This window comes from Sus scrofa, chromosome 18 (assembly GCF_054392235.1).
Source record: "Sus scrofa isolate SSC_HxYL_T2T_F1_AM1 chromosome 18, Sscrofa_HxYL_maternal_Yorkshire_Landrace_v2.0, whole genome shotgun sequence".
Taxonomy (NCBI): Eukaryota; Metazoa; Chordata; class Mammalia; order Artiodactyla; family Suidae; genus Sus; species Sus scrofa.
This window is the reverse complement of record NC_139400.1, coordinates 14860231-14877522: the sequence shown is the minus strand read 5'-3', so window position 1 is coordinate 14877522 and position 17292 is coordinate 14860231. Positions and strand designations below refer to the sequence as shown.

The following is a 17292-nucleotide window of genomic DNA, read 5'->3' as shown; positions in this document are numbered from 1 at the left end:
CCCTACAACTTCTTTTTCTTTTTCATGGCTACACCTGCAGCATATGGAAGTTCCCAGGTCCACTGGGGGCTGCAGCTGGAGCCAGAGCCATGGCAAAACCAGATTCAAGCCACATCTGAGACCTATGCCACAGCTTGCGGCAACGCTGGATCCTTAACCCATTGCTTGAGGCCAGAGATTGAACCCCAATCCTCACAGAGACAAAGTTGGGTCCTTAACCCACTGAACTCCCCTGAAGACTCTACAACTTCTTGCAAGCAAAATTTGTCATGTCATAAAAAATTACTAGATAAATGAAAAACAAGACAATAGAAAGAGACCCACAGTTAAGCTAGATATTGAAATCACCTGACTTTAATATGATCAGCCGTGAGCTGTGGTGTAGGTTGCAGACGCGGCTCGGATCCTGCGTTGCTGTGGCTCTGGAGTAGGCCGGTGGCTACAGCTCCGATTGGACCCCTAGCCTGGGAACCTCCATATGCCGCAGGATCGGCCCAAGAAATAGCAAAAAGACAAAAAAAAAAAAAAAAAAAAAAAAAAAAAAAAGAAAAGAAAAAAATATGATCAACATGTTCAAGAAAATAGAGGAAAAGATGAAGAATTTGGAGTTCCCGTCGTGGCGCAGTGGTTAACAAATCCGACTAAGAACCATGAGGTTGGAGTTCCCGTCGTGGCGCAGTGGTTAACGAATCCGACTAGGAACCATGAGGTTGCGGGTTCGATCCCTGCCCTTGCTCAGTGGGTTAACGATCCGGCGTTGCCGTGAGCTGTGGTGTAGGTTGCAGACACGGCTCGGATCCCGCGTTGCTGTGGCTCTGGCGTAGGCCGGTGGCTACAGCTCTGATTCAACCCCTAGACTGGGAACCTCCATATGCCGCGGGAGCGGCCCAAGAAATAGCAACAATAATAACAACAAAGACAAAAAGACAAAAAAAAAAAAAAAAAAAAAAAAAGAACCATGAGGTTGCGGGTTCGGTCCCTGCCCTTGCTCAGTGGGTTAACGATCCGGCGTTGCCGTGAGCTGTGGTATAGGTTGCAGACGCGGCTCGGGTCCCGCGTTGCTGTGGCTCTGGCGTAGGCCGGTGGCTACAGCTCCGATTCAACCCCTAGACTGGGAACCTCCATATGCTGTGGGAGCTGCCCAAGAAATAGCAACAACAACAACAACAAAAGACAAAAAAAAAAAAAAAAAAAAAGATGAAGAATTTTACCTGAGTGTTGAAATCTGGGAAAGTAAACCAAATGGAAGCTCTAGAGCTAAAAAGGACAATAAATAAAATTATGAACTCAGTATATTAGACACGATAGAAAACAGGGCTTTCTAAGGCACAGAAAGAATAAGTTGAAAAATATGGAAACAAGCATTAGAGCCGTGTGACACTAAGAAAAGGTGAAACATCTATGCAATTGGTTTCCCAGAAAAATAGAATGGGGCAATGCTGGAGGATAAAAGCAAGAGTTTCCCCAAACTGATGAAACATATCAAACCATAGATTCAAGAAACTATGACTCCTAAGCAAGATAAACACAAAGCCAGCCACACCCAGCACATCATAGCAGGACTGCTGAAAACCAAAGATAAAGATAAAATATTAAGAGGATCCTAGAAAAAAAAAGATACATTACTTCAGAAGATTGTCAGCTGCCTTTAGAAACAACGACGCCAGAAGACAATGGAATGACAAATGTGATGAAAGGGAAAAGAACCTGCTAAACATTCCCCAAAGTTTTAGGCAATAGGTTGGATTTAGGATACAGGGATGGTGAAGATTTCTGATTTTCTTTTCTTTTTTTATTTTTCTTCTCTTTTTGTCTTTATAGGGCCGCACCCACGGCATATGGAGGTTCTCAGGCTAGGGGTCCAATCGGAGCTGTTGCTGCCGGCCTACGCCACAGCCCACAGCAACACCAGATCCTCAACCCACTGAGCGCGGCCAGGGATGGAACCCGCAACCTCATGGTTTCTAGTCGGATTCGTTTCCACTGTGCCATGACGGGAACTCCTGATTTCATCTTTTTAATTGTCTTGCATAATGTGATTTATAAGTTATCTGGAATTAAGTAAAAAAAAAAAAAAAAAAGAATTATTCTAGCACTCCAGAGAAGTTTCTCAAACCTTAGGCCTACAGCAAGGATGAGCTACTTTCTTGCCTCCATGTTTACCTTAGTTTTCATTCACCCTTGAACTTAAAATCACAAAACCTACATTGTATATAGAATTCTTTTTAACATTAAAATTGGGTTAAACACAACAGGAGTTCCCGTGGTGGCTCAGCAGGTTAAGAACCCAACAGAGTATCCATGAGGATACAGGTCTGATCCCTGGCGTCCCTCAGTGGCTGCAAAGGATCTGGTGTGGCCGCAAACTGTGGTGTAAGTCACAGACGCAGCTCTGATGCCACCCCTAGCTCCATATGCTTCACGTGCAGCTATAAAAAGAAAAAAAAAAAAATGGGCTCAGAGTTCCCATCGTGGCTCAGCAGTAACAAGCCCGACCAGTATCCATGAGGACTCGATCCTGGCCTTGCTGGGTGGCTTAAGGATCCGGCGTTGCTGTGAGTTGTGACGTAGGTCACAGGCATGGCTTGGATCTGGCATTGCTGAGGCTGTGGCTGTGGCCGGCAGCGACAGCTCCAATTCAACCCCTAACCTGAGAACCTCCATATGCCGCAGGTACGGCCCTAAAAAAAAAAAAAAAAAAAAAAAAAAAAGGGTCAAAGAGTAGAACACAGAAAAATTGTCCGAACCTTAATTCCATAGTGCTGATACCATGATTTGGTTCACTTGAGCATCTGGGCCCTTACTTCTTTTTCTTTTCAACGTTAGCACATTGCCTCTGCATCTTTTGGGAGACAGAGGAGTGGACTATTTATATTAAACATTTGAACGGAGACCCAAAACCAGGACACAGAACATGAGGACTTCATGCTTCTAGAATGATTCCACCCAAGTCACAGGTGAGCAGGCCAGCTCCTTTCTCAAAGTACCCGAGATCCATTCTCTCAGGCTCTGTTTCCTGAGCAGCAAGGAACTCTCTTACCTGGTCTTTTCATAACTTCTTTAGTTTCTGTCCTCTCCAATCGTAACTGAAATTATCTATTCCCAATCAGATGGGAACACACCTCCCTGTCCACCTGCTTGTTTCCTCTGTTCCTTCTATGTTCTTCTCGCCCAACCAAGATGCTGAATCAAATGACCATGGCTCCAAATATCATCGAAACTGAAAACCCACCAGACTAAAAGTATCAATCGCCATTCAACCCCCATCCCAGTTTACAACCACTCTCCAGAAATGTCCATTTGTAAATAGAAAAATCAAGAATGAAGTTATTTTCCTTTTAAATCAGTTTTCGCATCTATAAAAAAAAAAAAATAGGTCACCACAGAACTTATCCCAATGAACGTATATTGTTCTGATCAAAGCAACAATAAATAAAGCTGCACTGCCAAAACTTCCTGTTTCTTTTCAGTTTTTCTAGCAAGAATTGATAACATTCAGCACGAAATTTCACTGTCATGCAAAGGATATTTAAGGATTTTCTGGTTTTACGCCAACGGAAGTTAAATCAGTTATGTAGAAGTTCCTTGGTTCTTTATCACCACAAAACCTATCACAACCAAAACACAAACACAAATTCAGGATTCTTCATCTCAGGAAATTGCACTTGAAGCCACTAAACGCCAGTATTAGGAATAACAGAAAGGGGGCAAGTTAATAAGATATACTAAGAATAATAAAAGTTGAATTATTGGGTCAAAGAAAATATGCATTTTTTTTTTTTTTCTTCGTTTTTGGCCGCCCCACAGCATGATCAGATCTGACCCGCAGTCTTGACCCAAGCTGAAGCTGCAGCAATGCGGGATCCTTAACCCCTGTCCCCAGTACGGGCCAGGTATTGAACTGGAGTCCTAGAGCTCTCAAGATACCACCAGTCCCCTTGGGCCACAGCAGGAGCTCCTGCCTTTTCATTTTAATAGATTCTACTATATTGGCCTCTTAAGAGTTGTATCAATTTAATCTCCCGCGAGTATGGTAAGAGGGTGCTTATTTCCAAGTAGTCTTGCCATCATCACGTGGTATTCATTTTTTTTTCAGCCTGACAGGTAAAAAAATGGTACTTTGGTGTAGTTTTATTCATATTTAATATCTTATAATGAATGAGGTTAGTAATTTTTCATATACTTATGAACCATTTATATTCCCTTTTCAGTGAATTGTATTTTAGGAGCTTTTGCCCAGTTTTCTATTTTGGCCTTTTTCTTATCAAATTGTAAAAGTTCTTTATATACTAAAGAGATTTCTCTTTGGTGTTAATTGGCACTATTTCCCCCCATTTTGCCATTTGTCTTTTGCCTTGACTAAGAAATTGATTTGACCCACGGTAAAGAACTTAATTTCAAAGACTTTCTAAGTGTTGGTGTACTCAAAGGAGGCTAGGGAGCTAAAAGTTCCTTATAGGAAAGATACAGAAAATTGCCAGCTTCCTATGCACTGCTAGGCAGGTGAACAATGCCTGCAAGTCAGCAGAATAAAAAGAGGAACAGAAGTTGCTCCTGGGTTGTGTGCAGTGTCCTCCTGGCAGGGGCCAGGTACACTGGCACACATGGCACCCTGGGAACACTTTCTCTTCCCTAAAATGGATTTAGGTGCATATTCTACCCGAGGTTTCCCCCCAGAGAACGGAAAGGCACCAGGAGAGGTTCCGCCTCACCCTTTAGCTTGCTGCTTCAGGTGTTATTCTAGTTCCATTTTGGGAAAAGTGATGGTGCTAATCCTCTCCTGGGGGCTGCCCCGTGCAGTGAGAGGGACAGGTCCTAGCGCAGCAGGGGTATTATCTTGCTGGTTGAAGTAGAGGCTGGGAGCCTGCCCAGGTACCCAGCCTGCCAGGGGCGGGACCCACGCGGTCAAGCCCGACCCCACGGCGGTACTAGAGCGGGTCCAAGGATGGGCTTTGGAATCGGGAATGGAAGGGCCAACAGCTTCATCCGAGCAAACTTCCTGGGGTCTAACCTGGACCCTAGCTTCCATTCCCGGATTCTAAGCATCTTTGAGCTCTGCCAGGACCAGAGCGCAGCCCCTCTCACCCCGACCCCAGGCTCTGCGCTCGTTCTCAGAGCAGTTCACACACTGCCCTTAGTTTGTATGCACACTTGTCTCATTTCCTAGACGCATGACATAGGCCAAGCCATAGGTTTCTGCGTATTTACCACAGCGGTGAGCAGAGCGCTCCGGCGGCAGGCGGATCTCCACACATCAGGCGGTCGACAGCGTGTGGAGACCGGCGTGGCAGAGGCCCCTCGGGGAGGGAAGGGCGAGGGCGGCGGGGCCGGGAAGTTCACCGAAGGGAGGCCCCGGCGGAGCGAAGGGGGCAGGATGAAAAGCCAGACTTGAAGGGGCACAGCGCTTTCGGCCCGGCCCAGAGCTGGGGGCGGGGCGGACCCGGCTGCAGGAGGTCCAGACCCTCCTTCCGGGGGGAAATGGGCTTCCTGCAAGGTGCTCGGGCCTCTTTCGAGGCTTCTGGAGAAAGGGAGCCAGGTTCAGTTTCCTCTGAAGTCTGGCCACTTGGGCCAGGCCAGCGGCCCCGGGGTCTCCACAGTTCCGGGAGGAGCCCACCCTCAGCTCCCGGCGGGGGACTTCCCGCCAGCCCCGCCCTGGGCCTTCGGCAAGTCCCGGGGCGGTGGGGGAGGCCCGTCCCCGCTCACTCGGGTCCGCCCGGGCCACGCCCATCACCCTCCCCTCTGCCCCGCCCACATCTGCCCTCAGCCGGGGTCCTCGCCCCAGCTGGTCCCATCCTGGTCCCGCCTTAGCCACGCCCACTACCCACCCACAACCCCACCCTCCCCTGCCCTGGCCCCGCCCACAATCCCTTCTCGCGGCCGCGCGGGGGCGGGGCGGCCCGGCGTCCGGGGCGGCTGCGGCAGCGGGGGCGGGGCCGGCCTCACCCCGGAATGAAAATAAACGGCGGCCTCCGTCGCATCCGGGCACTCGGCGGGTCGCTGCTGGCGCGGTTGTGTCGCAGGTGAGGAGACGGCGGCCGAGCGTGTGTCTCAGCGGTGACCCCGGTCCCCCAGCTCGACGCCGACGCGTTCCCCGCCCGAGTCGGGCGCGACTGCAGCGGCGGGCGGTGGGCGCCCTGGGCCGAGGCTCGGCCGGAACCGAGGGCTGCGGGCCGGGGCTTCGGGGGTTCGGGACGCGCCGGCCGTTCGTTCGTTCGCCGGGCGCAAGGTTTGCTCTGGGTTGGGCAGGGGTGGTGGGTATTTTTTAAAAAAGATTTAAGTATTGCTTTTGGAGGGAGACAGAAATAAAGAAAGAAATATATATTTAAGTTAATCTAATTAGCCCTACAAAAAGCTTGAATCGTAGGACTGTTATTCCAAATATGCCATTTGGGGTTTATTTGCAATCAAAGACAGATTTTCTTTGCTGTTTAATGAGGAAACACGGTTTATTTTCTTCAGCCTTGACGATCGCATTCTGTTATTTCTCAACTGCTTCCCGTACGCTTATTTTTAAATTCAAGATTATGGTGTTAGTCTGCCTAAGAGAAAAATTAGTGGATTTTGAATATATGTATATATATGTCATGTATTTCAAAAGCTCTGGGTAAAGGTCGCATTAATGAATTTATTACAGAAATGAAAGTGAAATGATAAAGGAGTGGATTATATCCTTTCACTTTCATTTTAGAGCAATAGTATTAATGAATTTCTGCTTTTGAGGGGGGATGGGCCGTGATACTGAACATTTTATGGCACGCATGGAACTTTCAGTTCTCCAGTTAAAATGGAAAACTGATTTATTAGTCTTTTCCCCCTTTTGATTTGATTTAAAATATATATCCTCGTTTATTATGTTGCCTGTAACCCCTAGAACTAGAAGTTTTGTAAGTTTCAACACAGTGGTTTAATTTTTTTTCCAAACATTAAGTGGTGGGACCTAGACCCTCCTTGCTGTTTATTTACAAGTGGGTGGAGTGTGGTCTACACACCTGATTTAATCTTTTTTCCAAACCCTAACTGTTGGGACCTAGACCCTTCTTGCTATTTATTTGCCGCTGGGTGGAGTGTGGGCCACACACTAGGTTTAGGAAACCCTTTGAAAGTTATATTAGGAAGTTGCTTGGACGCAATGGCAGAGGGTTCTGCATTGAACCTTCCAAATAGCTAGGCTCCTGTAAATGCCCTGGTGAAATGGTCCCCACCCTCCACCCCCACACATGCAAGTGACATTTTACTCAAGATTTCTGAAGATATATGAGTAGGGAACTTTTTGACGTCATGTCAGTTAATTGTGTTTGAAAAGCTAATTCATATAAGTACTAATAGGCTTTTCTGTGTAAGAGGCCATTTGTTAGTGCTTGAAAAATCTGGAGTTCTCTCATAGGCTACCCGGATGCTCCCAGCCCCCTCTTTGACGGCTTTATTCCTTTTTTCTTCCATATCATTACCCTCTCTCACCCCCAAGTTGATGTAAAATTAATTTGAGCTTTCTTTTAAAACACTTGTTTATGGAATACACTTAAGTTATCAAACTTGATTTAAATATCAGATGAGGAGGAGTGCCTGTGATGGCGCAGCGAAAACGAATCCAACGAGGTACCGTGAGGTTGCGGGTTCTATCCCTGGCCTTGCTCAGTGGGTTAAGGATCCAGTGTTAATGTGAGCTGCGGTGTAGGCCGGTGGCTACAGCTCCGATTAGACCCCTAGCCTGGGAACCTCCATATGCCGTGAGTGCGGCCCTAAAAAGACAAAGTTAAAAATAAATGAGTATCAGATGAATTGGGTTTGGGGGGGTAGAGTGGGGGGGGGGGATGTGGAATACAGGTCCTGAATAGAAAAAGGACAGTTACTCATCTTGGTTACATTAACTCCCCCATCTTCTTTTGCTCTGTAGAACCTGTCTTCATCCTTCAGGAGGTAATGGCTTTTTACCTTTCTTACTGCTTGTCTGATTTGGCCGCACTACCCCTGTCAGCTGTTTAATTCTCTAGCAGCCTCACCCACCCCTTAGAGTTTAGCTGTGCTAGGGGAGGATGAGTAGACAACTCCATTGCTGTGTGTGCTGCTTTGGGAGAGTAGTTACATGCTCTGGGCAGAGAAGCAGCCAGGGGTTTTGTGAAAGGAAGCAGAATCCAGTGGTTCAGTGTTAGAGGCAGAAATCCCAGTGCTAGTTAGGTTGTGGCCGAATTTTTCATCCTTGGCTGAGTCATTTTTACAAATTTGGGCCTTGATTTTCTCAGCTGTAAAAATCAACCAGTATTGACTTGAATCATATATGTATATCTGCTTTTATGCTTCTATCCCAAAATATCATGCACAACTTTTCCAGTATTGTAAATATTAAATTTTCAATTTAAAAACTCAGGGAGTTCCCGTCCCAGGCTCACTGCAGTGGATTAAGGATCCGGTGTTGCTGTGGCATAGGTCACACCTGTGGCTCAGATTTGATCCCTGGCTGGGGAACTTCCATGTGGGGGTGGCCAAAAAAGAAAAAAAAAAGAAAAATGAAAGGAAGGAAGGAAGAAAGGGAGAAAGAGAACTGTAATCACCTCTGCTACAGGAGTTCCTGCTGTGGTATGACGTGATCAGCAGCGTCTCCGCAGCAGCACCGGGACGCAGCTTCTCTTTATCCCCAGCACGGCCCAGTGGGTTAGAGGATCTGATTAAAGGATCCGGCGTGGCGCCAGCTGCAACTGCTGCTCTGATCTGCTCCCTGGCCTGGGAACCCCATATGCCTTGGGGTGGCCAAAAAAGAAAACTTTGCTGCCTGTTACTTATTTCCATCTGTATTATATTTAGAGAAGTCTGGAGCTAGTTAAAACTGAATCTAAAAGTAATTTAGATTACGCTGAAGAGGAAAGAGTGGAGGAGAACTCCTCTTACTCAGAAAACACATCAGTGTATCAGGTAAGTTGTGAGACACTTTGAAGTGTGGCACGAGGTGTCGTTGATGTACTGTTTTCCTTCCAAGGATGGCGCAAAAGAAGTATCTCCAAGCAAAATTGACCCAGTTTTTAAGGGAAGACAGAATTCAACTTTGGAAACCTCCTTATACAGATGAAAATAAAGAAGTTGGTTTGGCATTGAAGGTATTTTTCTTTTAAGACATTAATAATTAGCAGTGTTGTTAAGTTTCCTTGGTAAATAAGATTCTGAAGTCACCAGAAAGTGCCAGGCACAACCGTGTAAACCTTTGGCATAACCGAAAACATTAGTCATAAGCAGGTACCTGCATTTTACTAGGAGTTGGCAAGCTTATTGTTGCTTCGTACTTTATTCATATGAGAGCGTTGTCTGATTTTTTTTGGCATCTGCCATTTCTAACACCTTCGTGGTGTTGCTTGCAGTTTTTAACCTGAGTGTCCTGCTAGCGGGGCAGTACCGGGGCCAGAAGGACAGTGTGTTACGTGTTCAGGGTTGGTGTCCCAGAGGGTCCCAGGCCGCCTTGTGAGCGCGGTCTGCTGTAAAACAGTTAACTCCCTTCCCTCAGCTTTGTTTACACTGTGACTATCTGTTCCTTCTTCCAAAATATATTTTCCTAATAATCGTGCCTCCGTTTTTTATGGCCTCATCAGAAATGGCGTTATTTTACATACGTGAAATTTCTAGAAATTGAAGATTGCCTGCCTTTCTAAGCAGAGGACTGTCAATCATTTCTAATAGAAATCTATTATATGGGAATGTCTTAGAAGGTGCTGCTGCTGTCTCAGTATGAATATTTGGAGACAAGTGACGTAACATTTATCAGGGACTAAGGATTGTCACACGGGTATCAGGTTGTCCTTTGTTGTGCCCTGTGATGTGCTTGGGAGGTGACAGCCCTATCAGGGGCCTAGAGTTTTTCTCTCTCTCCTGTTCCAGACAGGACTCACTTTGTATTTTTTTTTTTTTTTTTTTTTTGTAAACCTTCTGCTCTTTCTTGCTCTTCTTCTTTTTTTTTTTTTTTTTTTTTTTTTTTAATCTATTTTAGGGCCACACCTAAGTTCATACAGAGTATATGGGAACATATGGAGGTTCGCAGGCAAGGGGTCAGATCGGAGCTACAGCTGCTGGCCTACACCACAGCCACAGCAACTCGGGACCCGAGCCGTGTCTGCAACCTACACCACAGCTCACGGCAACGCTGGATCCTTAACCCACTCATCGGGGCCAGGGATTGAACCCTCATCCTCATGGATCCTAGTCAGGTTTGTTAACTGCTGAGCCATGAAGGGAACCCCTGCTCTTTCTTCTGAATTTGCTTGTTATAATCTCTTGACTCAGAAACTAGGTGTGGCATAACCAGAAAGCTTTTTCTGCCCACTGTTCCTGGCACTGAGCTTCTGAAACCCTCGGAATTTCCCAAGTGGTGAGGGTGACTGGAGGATCTTTTGTTCTTTTTTTTTTTTTTTTTTTTTTTTTTTTGTCTTTTGTCTTTTTGTCTTTTGTTGTTGTTGTTGTTGCTATTTCTTGGGCCGCTCCCGCGGCATATGGAGGTTCCCAGGCTAGGGGTTGAATCGGAGCTGTAGCCACCGGCCTACGCCAGAGCCACAGCAACGCGGGATCCGAGCCGCGTCTGCAACCTACACCACAGCTCACGGCAACGCCGGATCGTTAACCCACTAAGCAAGGGCAGGGACCGAACCCGCAACCTCATGGTTCCTAGTCGGATTCGTTAACCACTGCGCCAGGACGGGAACTCCTGGATCTTTTGTTCTAATGAGGCAGCTCTTGGAGGGGCTGGTGGCCTAAAAGACCAAACCAATTAGAAGTGTGGAACTTTCAGCCCTGCCCTCCAGCCTCTGGGGAGGGCAGAGGCCTGGAGATGGAGTTAGTAGTGGTCAGCAGTGTAGCCGGGGCTGCAGAGTGGAACCTCCATAAAAACCCTTAAACGGTAGATTTGGGGAGCTGCCAGCGTGACAGACCCCAGCTCCACAGGGAAAGAAGCTCCCGCCCTTTGGAGCCTTCCGGACTTTGCCATGTGTACCTTTTCATCTGGACGTTGTCTGTGTCTGTCATAATCAGCCGTCGTAGGAAGTAGAGCATCTTCCTGAGCTCCGTCGGGTTGTTCTGGCAAGTTACCAAACCTGAAGGGCTGGGGCAGGTAGGGACCCTCGGCATTGTAGCCAAGTCAGACAGAAGGTGGGGTCCTTGGACCCGCGCCTGGTGCCTGAAATGAGGCAGACCTGGGGGTTGAGCCCTTGGGCTGTGGAGTCTGATGCTCACGTGGATCGTTGGTGGCAGAGTGGAATTGAATTGTAGGACATCCAGTTGGTGTCACAATTGGTTGGTGTCAAGAGGGGGAAAAATCTTCACTAGGTAGTTGTGTTTTCTGGAGAATTACAGAAAGGTTTTTTTTAAAGTGTTTTACTAAAGACCTTCCTGTGTTTTCTTGAGATAAAAATGATGTATGTTCTTCAGTTTAAAAAAATGTGTGTTTGTAATTAACTACAAAAGATAGAAAGAGTATATTTTTAAAAATAGATTGTATGGAGTTCCTGTCATGGCTCAGCAGTAATGAACCCAACTAGTATCCATGAGGATGCAGGTTTGATCCCTGGCCTCACTCGTTGGTTAAGGATCCAGCATTGCGATTGCTGTGGTGTAGGCCAGCAGCTGCAGCTCCACTTCCTGGCCTGGAAACTTCCTTATGCTGTGGGTGCAGCCCTAAAGAGACAAAAAAAAAAAAAAAAAAAAAAAAAGAATCGTGTAGGAATTCCTGCTGTGGCACAGCAAGTTAAGGATCCAGTGTTGTTGCTGCTGTGGTGTAGGTTGATGTTGCAGCTCAGATTAGATCCCTGGCTGGAAACTTCCACATCTGTGGGTGCAGCGTAAAAAACAAACAAACAAAAAACCCTCATATCACCAATATTGGTGTATTCTTCCAGTCTTTTCCTCTGTGATTATTTTTTAAAATATGTGTTATACATAGATTTATTTATTTAAAAAATAAAATACCGGAGTTCCCGTCGTGGCGCAGTGGTTAATGAATCTGACTAGGAACCATGAGGTTGCGGGTTCGATCCCTGCCCTTGCTCAGTGGGTTGACATCTGGCGTTGCCATGAGCTGTGGTGTAGGTTGCAGATGCGGCTCGGATCCCGCGTTGCTGTGGCTCTGGTGTAGGCTGGTGGCTATGGCTCCGATTCAACCCCTAGCCTGGGAACCTCCATATGCCGTGGGAGCGGCCCAAGAAATGCCAAAAAGACAAAAAAATAAATAAATAAAATAAAATAAAATAAAATACCGTGATGTTTTGTAACTTTATCTCCTCTATGATATATGTATACCATCATCTGACCTAATCTTTTCTCACAAGTTATAAAAATGAGAATGCTTTCTGTTTCTTTGTTTTTTTTTTTCTTGCTCCCAACATATAGTGGTGTTGGACCATTCACTATTCCTAAAATAATTTTGTATATGCTTCAGTCAAATAAGTCACAGCCTACCTTTCTTTTCCCCCAGAGTGATCCCAAGTATTTTGACTTTCTCTGTTGGGCCTGTTTTCCCATCCTTTATTTATTTTTTTCTTCTAATTTTTTTTTTTTTTTTTTTTTTGGACCGCAGCATGCTGTAGGTTTTTGTAGGATCTCAGTTCCCAGACTGGGGATGGAACCCAGGCTGTGGTAGCTGAAGTGCGGAGTCCTAACCACCAGACCGCCAGGGAACTCCCCATCCTTTCCTTGTCTTTATTTTCCCCTGGATCCTCTCTAAACTCTGCGCTTCTCAAGATGTCAGGCTGCAGTCTGGATTACACTGTAATAGGGTGGCCCCTGCTCATCAGTCTTTCATGTAATGTTCTGTATTTAGCTTTTTTTTTCTTTTGAGTTGGTACTATGCTGATCTCTTTTTTTATTTTTCTTCATAGCACCTTGCTAAGAAGTACTCTGACAAGCTAGAATGTTGTGAAAATGAAGTAGAAAAGATAATAGAAGAAATACGTTGCAAAGCAATTGCGCGTGGCACAGGCAATGAACACTATAAAACAACAGGAATTGCTACAATTGAAGTCTTTTTACCAGCACGATTTAAAAAAGTGAGTAGTTTCCCCAAATCGACATAGTTACTGATGCTTAGTGAATGCAGTGATGTGATCCGATAAATTATGGGTTCTTTGTAAAGTTACAGTCCAAAGATCTAGTTCTTTTTTTCCCCAGAGGTGCAGTTCTTTTGAGTTACTTTACATGTTGAATATTTACAAACTTAAAAGTTGATTTTTATGGATTCTTAAACTGGAACATTTGCCAGGTAGTCTCGCCTCCAGACTTCCCAGAGCTTGAATGAACATTTAGCAAAAATGGGGATAAAAGGTTATTTCAAGTTTTCCAAAACTATGTGCAGTAGGACACATCATAGAGGAATTTTTTTTTTTTTTCCTCTGCTAGTGTAGGTCAGAGGGTGGCCTGCCAGGGGCCCATCCAGGGCCACAGTGACCTGGGCCCCCTTCTATCAAAGGCCAGGTGCTCTGCAGTTGAAGCCCAGAAATATTACTGAGGCAGGGTGCCTAGAGGTGCTGATCAGTGGTAATTATTCTCAAATAAATGAAAATCAGCGTGTCTCACAGTTACTGTATGACCTAGCAGTTTTACTCCAAGGGAAATGAAAGCTGTGTCTACCCCAAAGCTTGTACATGAGTGTTTATAGCAGCTCTGTTCACAAGAGCCAGAAGGTAAAAACAGCCTCAGTGTCTGGCGGTGGAGAAGTGGGGTGCACCCATCCAAGGGCGGTTATTCAGCCATAAAAAGGGGTGACGTACTAACACTCTGCGATATGCATGACCCTCAGAGACATTATATAAGAGGCCACACACAAAAGGCCGCATGTTGTGTGGTTCTGTTTATGTGAACTATCTAGAATAGGCAGATCCAGACAGAAGAGAGGTTGATGGTGCTCTGGGGCAAGGGGTGGAGGAAGGGGGCGCGAAGAGGAGAAGGGGGTGTGTTCTTTTGAGGCAGGAGGTGGTGAAAAGGGCCAGAAACTTGGTTATGGTGATGGTGGTACAACTCTGTGAAGATACTAGAGACCCCTGACTCTCCCACTTTACACAAGGAACTTGAAGTTGTGTGAGTGACATCGCTGTAGAGCTGTTAAAAGTGTCTAGGAAAAATACAGAACTTTATGAGAAAAAGAGAATTAGCTATGGATCTATCTCAGAATTTAAAGGACTCCCCTCTGCTAGTGTAAGCACCTGGGAACCAGACCCCCAGTCCGCTACTGGTGAGTATGGAATCCGAGCAGAAGGCTCACGTGGTCTCACAGGTGCACGTGGTTGACTCCCTGTTTTCCGCTTAAGTGCAGCCGTGGGAGGAGGGAAGGTTCCAGAAGTGCGTCTGCTGCTACCCTGTCAGTGGGTGCGGTGAAGAGTGTCTCGCGCTCACCCTGGTGTGCGCCGTTGGAGGAGGGGGGTCCTTGGGGAGCAGAGGTCAGCTCCCTGCAGTAGACAGCTGACCACCCCAGCCCCGGGCTGACATCCCCCCAGGCTGAATCCCTGCCTGTGGTGCCACAATGCTGCCCCCTGGAGGATCTCCCGGTCACAGGGCCAGATCTGGAGCTTCTCTGCTGCTGGGCATGCATCCTTTTAGTCCTTAACCAGAGACCTGAGTGTGTGCATCGCCTGATAGCCACCTTTCCGGTTTTAGGCAGAGTAACAGCTTCCCCAGGAGACACACTTAAGCGCGCTCTGTCTGTCTCTCTCTTCAACAGGACAGGAAGAACTCGTTGGAGACTCGACTGCACATCTCGGGCAGAGAGCTGAGGTCTAAGTAAGTAGCTGCGTGCCCTTGCCCCCCAGGTGCTCTCGCGCCTTTACACCCCGCGGCCGGTCCTCGGGCCATCCTCTGAGAGGCAGGGCGGGTATGGTCACCGTCGCTGTAGGGAAGGGAAGACCGAGGCTTTGAGGCTGAAGGACTTACTCAGGCTCCGCTGGCAGTGAAGGACAAAGTGAGAGCTCAAGCCCTGCAGCGGGGGCCGCTTCACTTCCTGTATAAATAACGTGAGCTTGGGGGGCTCCGCTGCATGTGCTCGATGCATGTTTGAGTCAAGGAATGAGTGATACAGATAAATCGGAAACAGCCTGATGCTGGCCAGATGGTGAGTTTTGGATTTTATTCCTTATGCACTAATAGCTTGCTGTGATGGTCAGGGAAGTATTTCAGCCAGTTTCAGGCTGTTGGCCCACGTGTAAAAACAGACAGACAAACAAAAATCTGCCTGTCACAGACGAGTGAAAATCCAGCTTTTGAGACCTGACCAGTTATTTCATCTGCCTGTATATTTTTAAATGCTAAGTGTTTTGACTACATCCACGGCTAGCCAGCCCATGTTTCTTAAGCTCATTTTTCTCACTTTCTTCCTTGGTCTACATCGGGGCAGTTAGGGGTGGATTCAGGAAGCACCATTCATTCAACACGCAGGGAGCAGAAGATTCTGTGGAACAACCTGCCTCTCACTCACGGGCTCCTCCGAGGAGACCATGGAAGGTGGAGAGGCCGGCCTTTCCCCAGGCGGCAGCCGGGGCCTCCTGTTCAAACAGATACACAGCACAGGGGGTCTCCACTCCCCGAGGAACTGAGCAGTAACACGGATAGTTTACAAAAGGACATTGTCTCTGACGGTTTCAGATGACCGTCTAGTAAGCTGGCCTTACCGGATATAGCGTCTGTGAGTCAGCAAATTGGAATAGTGGGTGGTTCTGAGAAAAGCACATAAAATGGCCATCATGATTAAAAGCTGTTTAGTGGATAATAAATAACAAATTTGGTTACCCATCATTTTCTGGTTTATTTTACAGAATAGCTGAAACCTTTGGATTTCAAGAAAATTATATCAAAATTGTCATAAATAAGAAACAACTTCAACTAGGTATGTTATGGCAAAGTATGCAGAATTTTTAAATCAAGGTCATGTAGCAATGACTTTTGTGTCTTTTTTCCCTTACTCTGATTATGGAAAAATGTTCGGTGGCTTTGTTGCACATATAATCCCAAGCCTGTTAGTTTAGAGTTTATTAAAATTAGCATGTAAAGCAGAAAGCAGTTTTTCCAAAGATGCTCAGTACAAAGTCTGATGAAATGTTGTAGAATGGGAGTCTAGGTGTGCCGGAGGTAAGACGGTTTCCAGAAAACTCTCCCTGCGGGAGAGGAGCTCAAGCTGAGCGAGGGCAGTGGGGAGGCTGTGGGGCAGAGTGCTCCAGACAGAGCAGCCCCAGGTGGACGTGAGGCCCAGAAAGGTCAGCATTGCTGAGCAGCAGGTGAGTGCAGGGTCGCGCTTTTTCAGGCCGGCGGGCCAGGCAGAGGCCACCTCCTAAAGGTTATGGCGGTGTGCCTACCCCAGGACGATTTTGCCTCCCAGGGGGCATTTGACAATTTCTGGAGAGATTTTTGCTGGTCATGACTTGGTGGCAGGGAGCCGGGGGAAGTTGGGCTCCTGACCGGTAACAGGAGGAGGCCGGGGCGCCGGTGGACACCATCCGAGGCACAGAAGAGCCCCCACCACAAAGAGATGCGCTGCCCACGAGGGCAGTGGTGCTGCTGAGAAACCCTGGACTTGGGGCTTTTTCGTGTTAGAGTGTCTCTCTAGAGAGGTGGGACGCCACTGTCGCTGGGGACTGACGCACAGTCACATCTGTGTTTTGAAGATCACTTTGGCCGCAGTGGGGGGTTGGATTTAAAGAAGTTGTGAGTGGACTCCAGTGAGTGGAGCCCAGTCAGCTGTTGCAGCAGTTCAGGCAGGCGCTGTGTTCTGTTGGGTTTCCAGTAGGTCCCTGTGGCCCAGAGAGAATCAGGTCACATCCCAGCCTGAGGTCATGCAGCCCTCACAGCCTAGCCCTCGTCTAGCTTTCCAGCCTCACCCCGGGCACTTCCCCTTATCTGTTTGAGAAGTCAGAGGTGGCCTTTCCCCCCTCTGCCGTCTCCCGGCTGTGTTGCTTCTCTTTGTGCTCTCCTTCATTGTTTTGTTTTAAGAAGTTCTTTCTGGGAGTTTCTGCTGTGGCACAGCAGTTTAGGGATCCAGCTTTGTCTCTGCAAGGGCATGGGTTCAGTCCCCAGCCTGGCACAGTGGGTTAAGGATCTGGTGTTGCTGTAGCTGAGGTGTAGGTCACAGCTGCATTTCAGATTTGATCCTTCCATCTGCCACTGGTTGTGGCCAAAAAAAAAAAAAAAAAAAAGTTCTTTCTCCAACTCCAGGGCCACACTGCTAGTGTTCTCCATTTTTCTTGTATGTCTTTAACCTGTTCAGAGCTCCCCTCTATATGTAAAAGCTAGGATCCAGCTTTATTTTTCTTCCAATATCCTACTAAACACGCTCTTTCCACACCG

General features: G+C 47.0%; 1 protein-coding gene across 8 annotated transcripts in view; it reads left to right on the top strand.

Moving 5' to 3' along the window:
- The first annotated feature begins 5929 nt into the window (after positions 1–5929).
- NUB1 (negative regulator of ubiquitin like proteins 1) overlaps positions 5930–17292 on the top strand; it is a 29668-nt gene continuing 18305 nt past the window's right edge. For 2 of the 8 annotated variants that reach the window (XM_021079220.2, XM_085005120.1), the window contains exons 1-6: positions 5982–6020; positions 7895–7917; positions 8972–9089; positions 12846–13013; positions 14681–14739; positions 15768–15838. In XM_021079220.2, coding sequence (XP_020934879.1) covers positions 8973–9089; positions 12846–13013; positions 14681–14739; positions 15768–15838 — 415 coding nt within the window. In that variant the 5' untranslated portion in view covers positions 5982–6020; positions 7895–7917; position 8972. Of the gene's footprint in view, positions 6227–7894; positions 7918–8971; positions 9090–12845; positions 13014–14680; positions 14740–15767; positions 15839–17292 lie in introns of all 8 variants that reach the window. The other 6 variants (XM_021079222.2, XM_085005119.1, XM_013990737.3 and 3 more) reach the window with 3 other exon arrangements.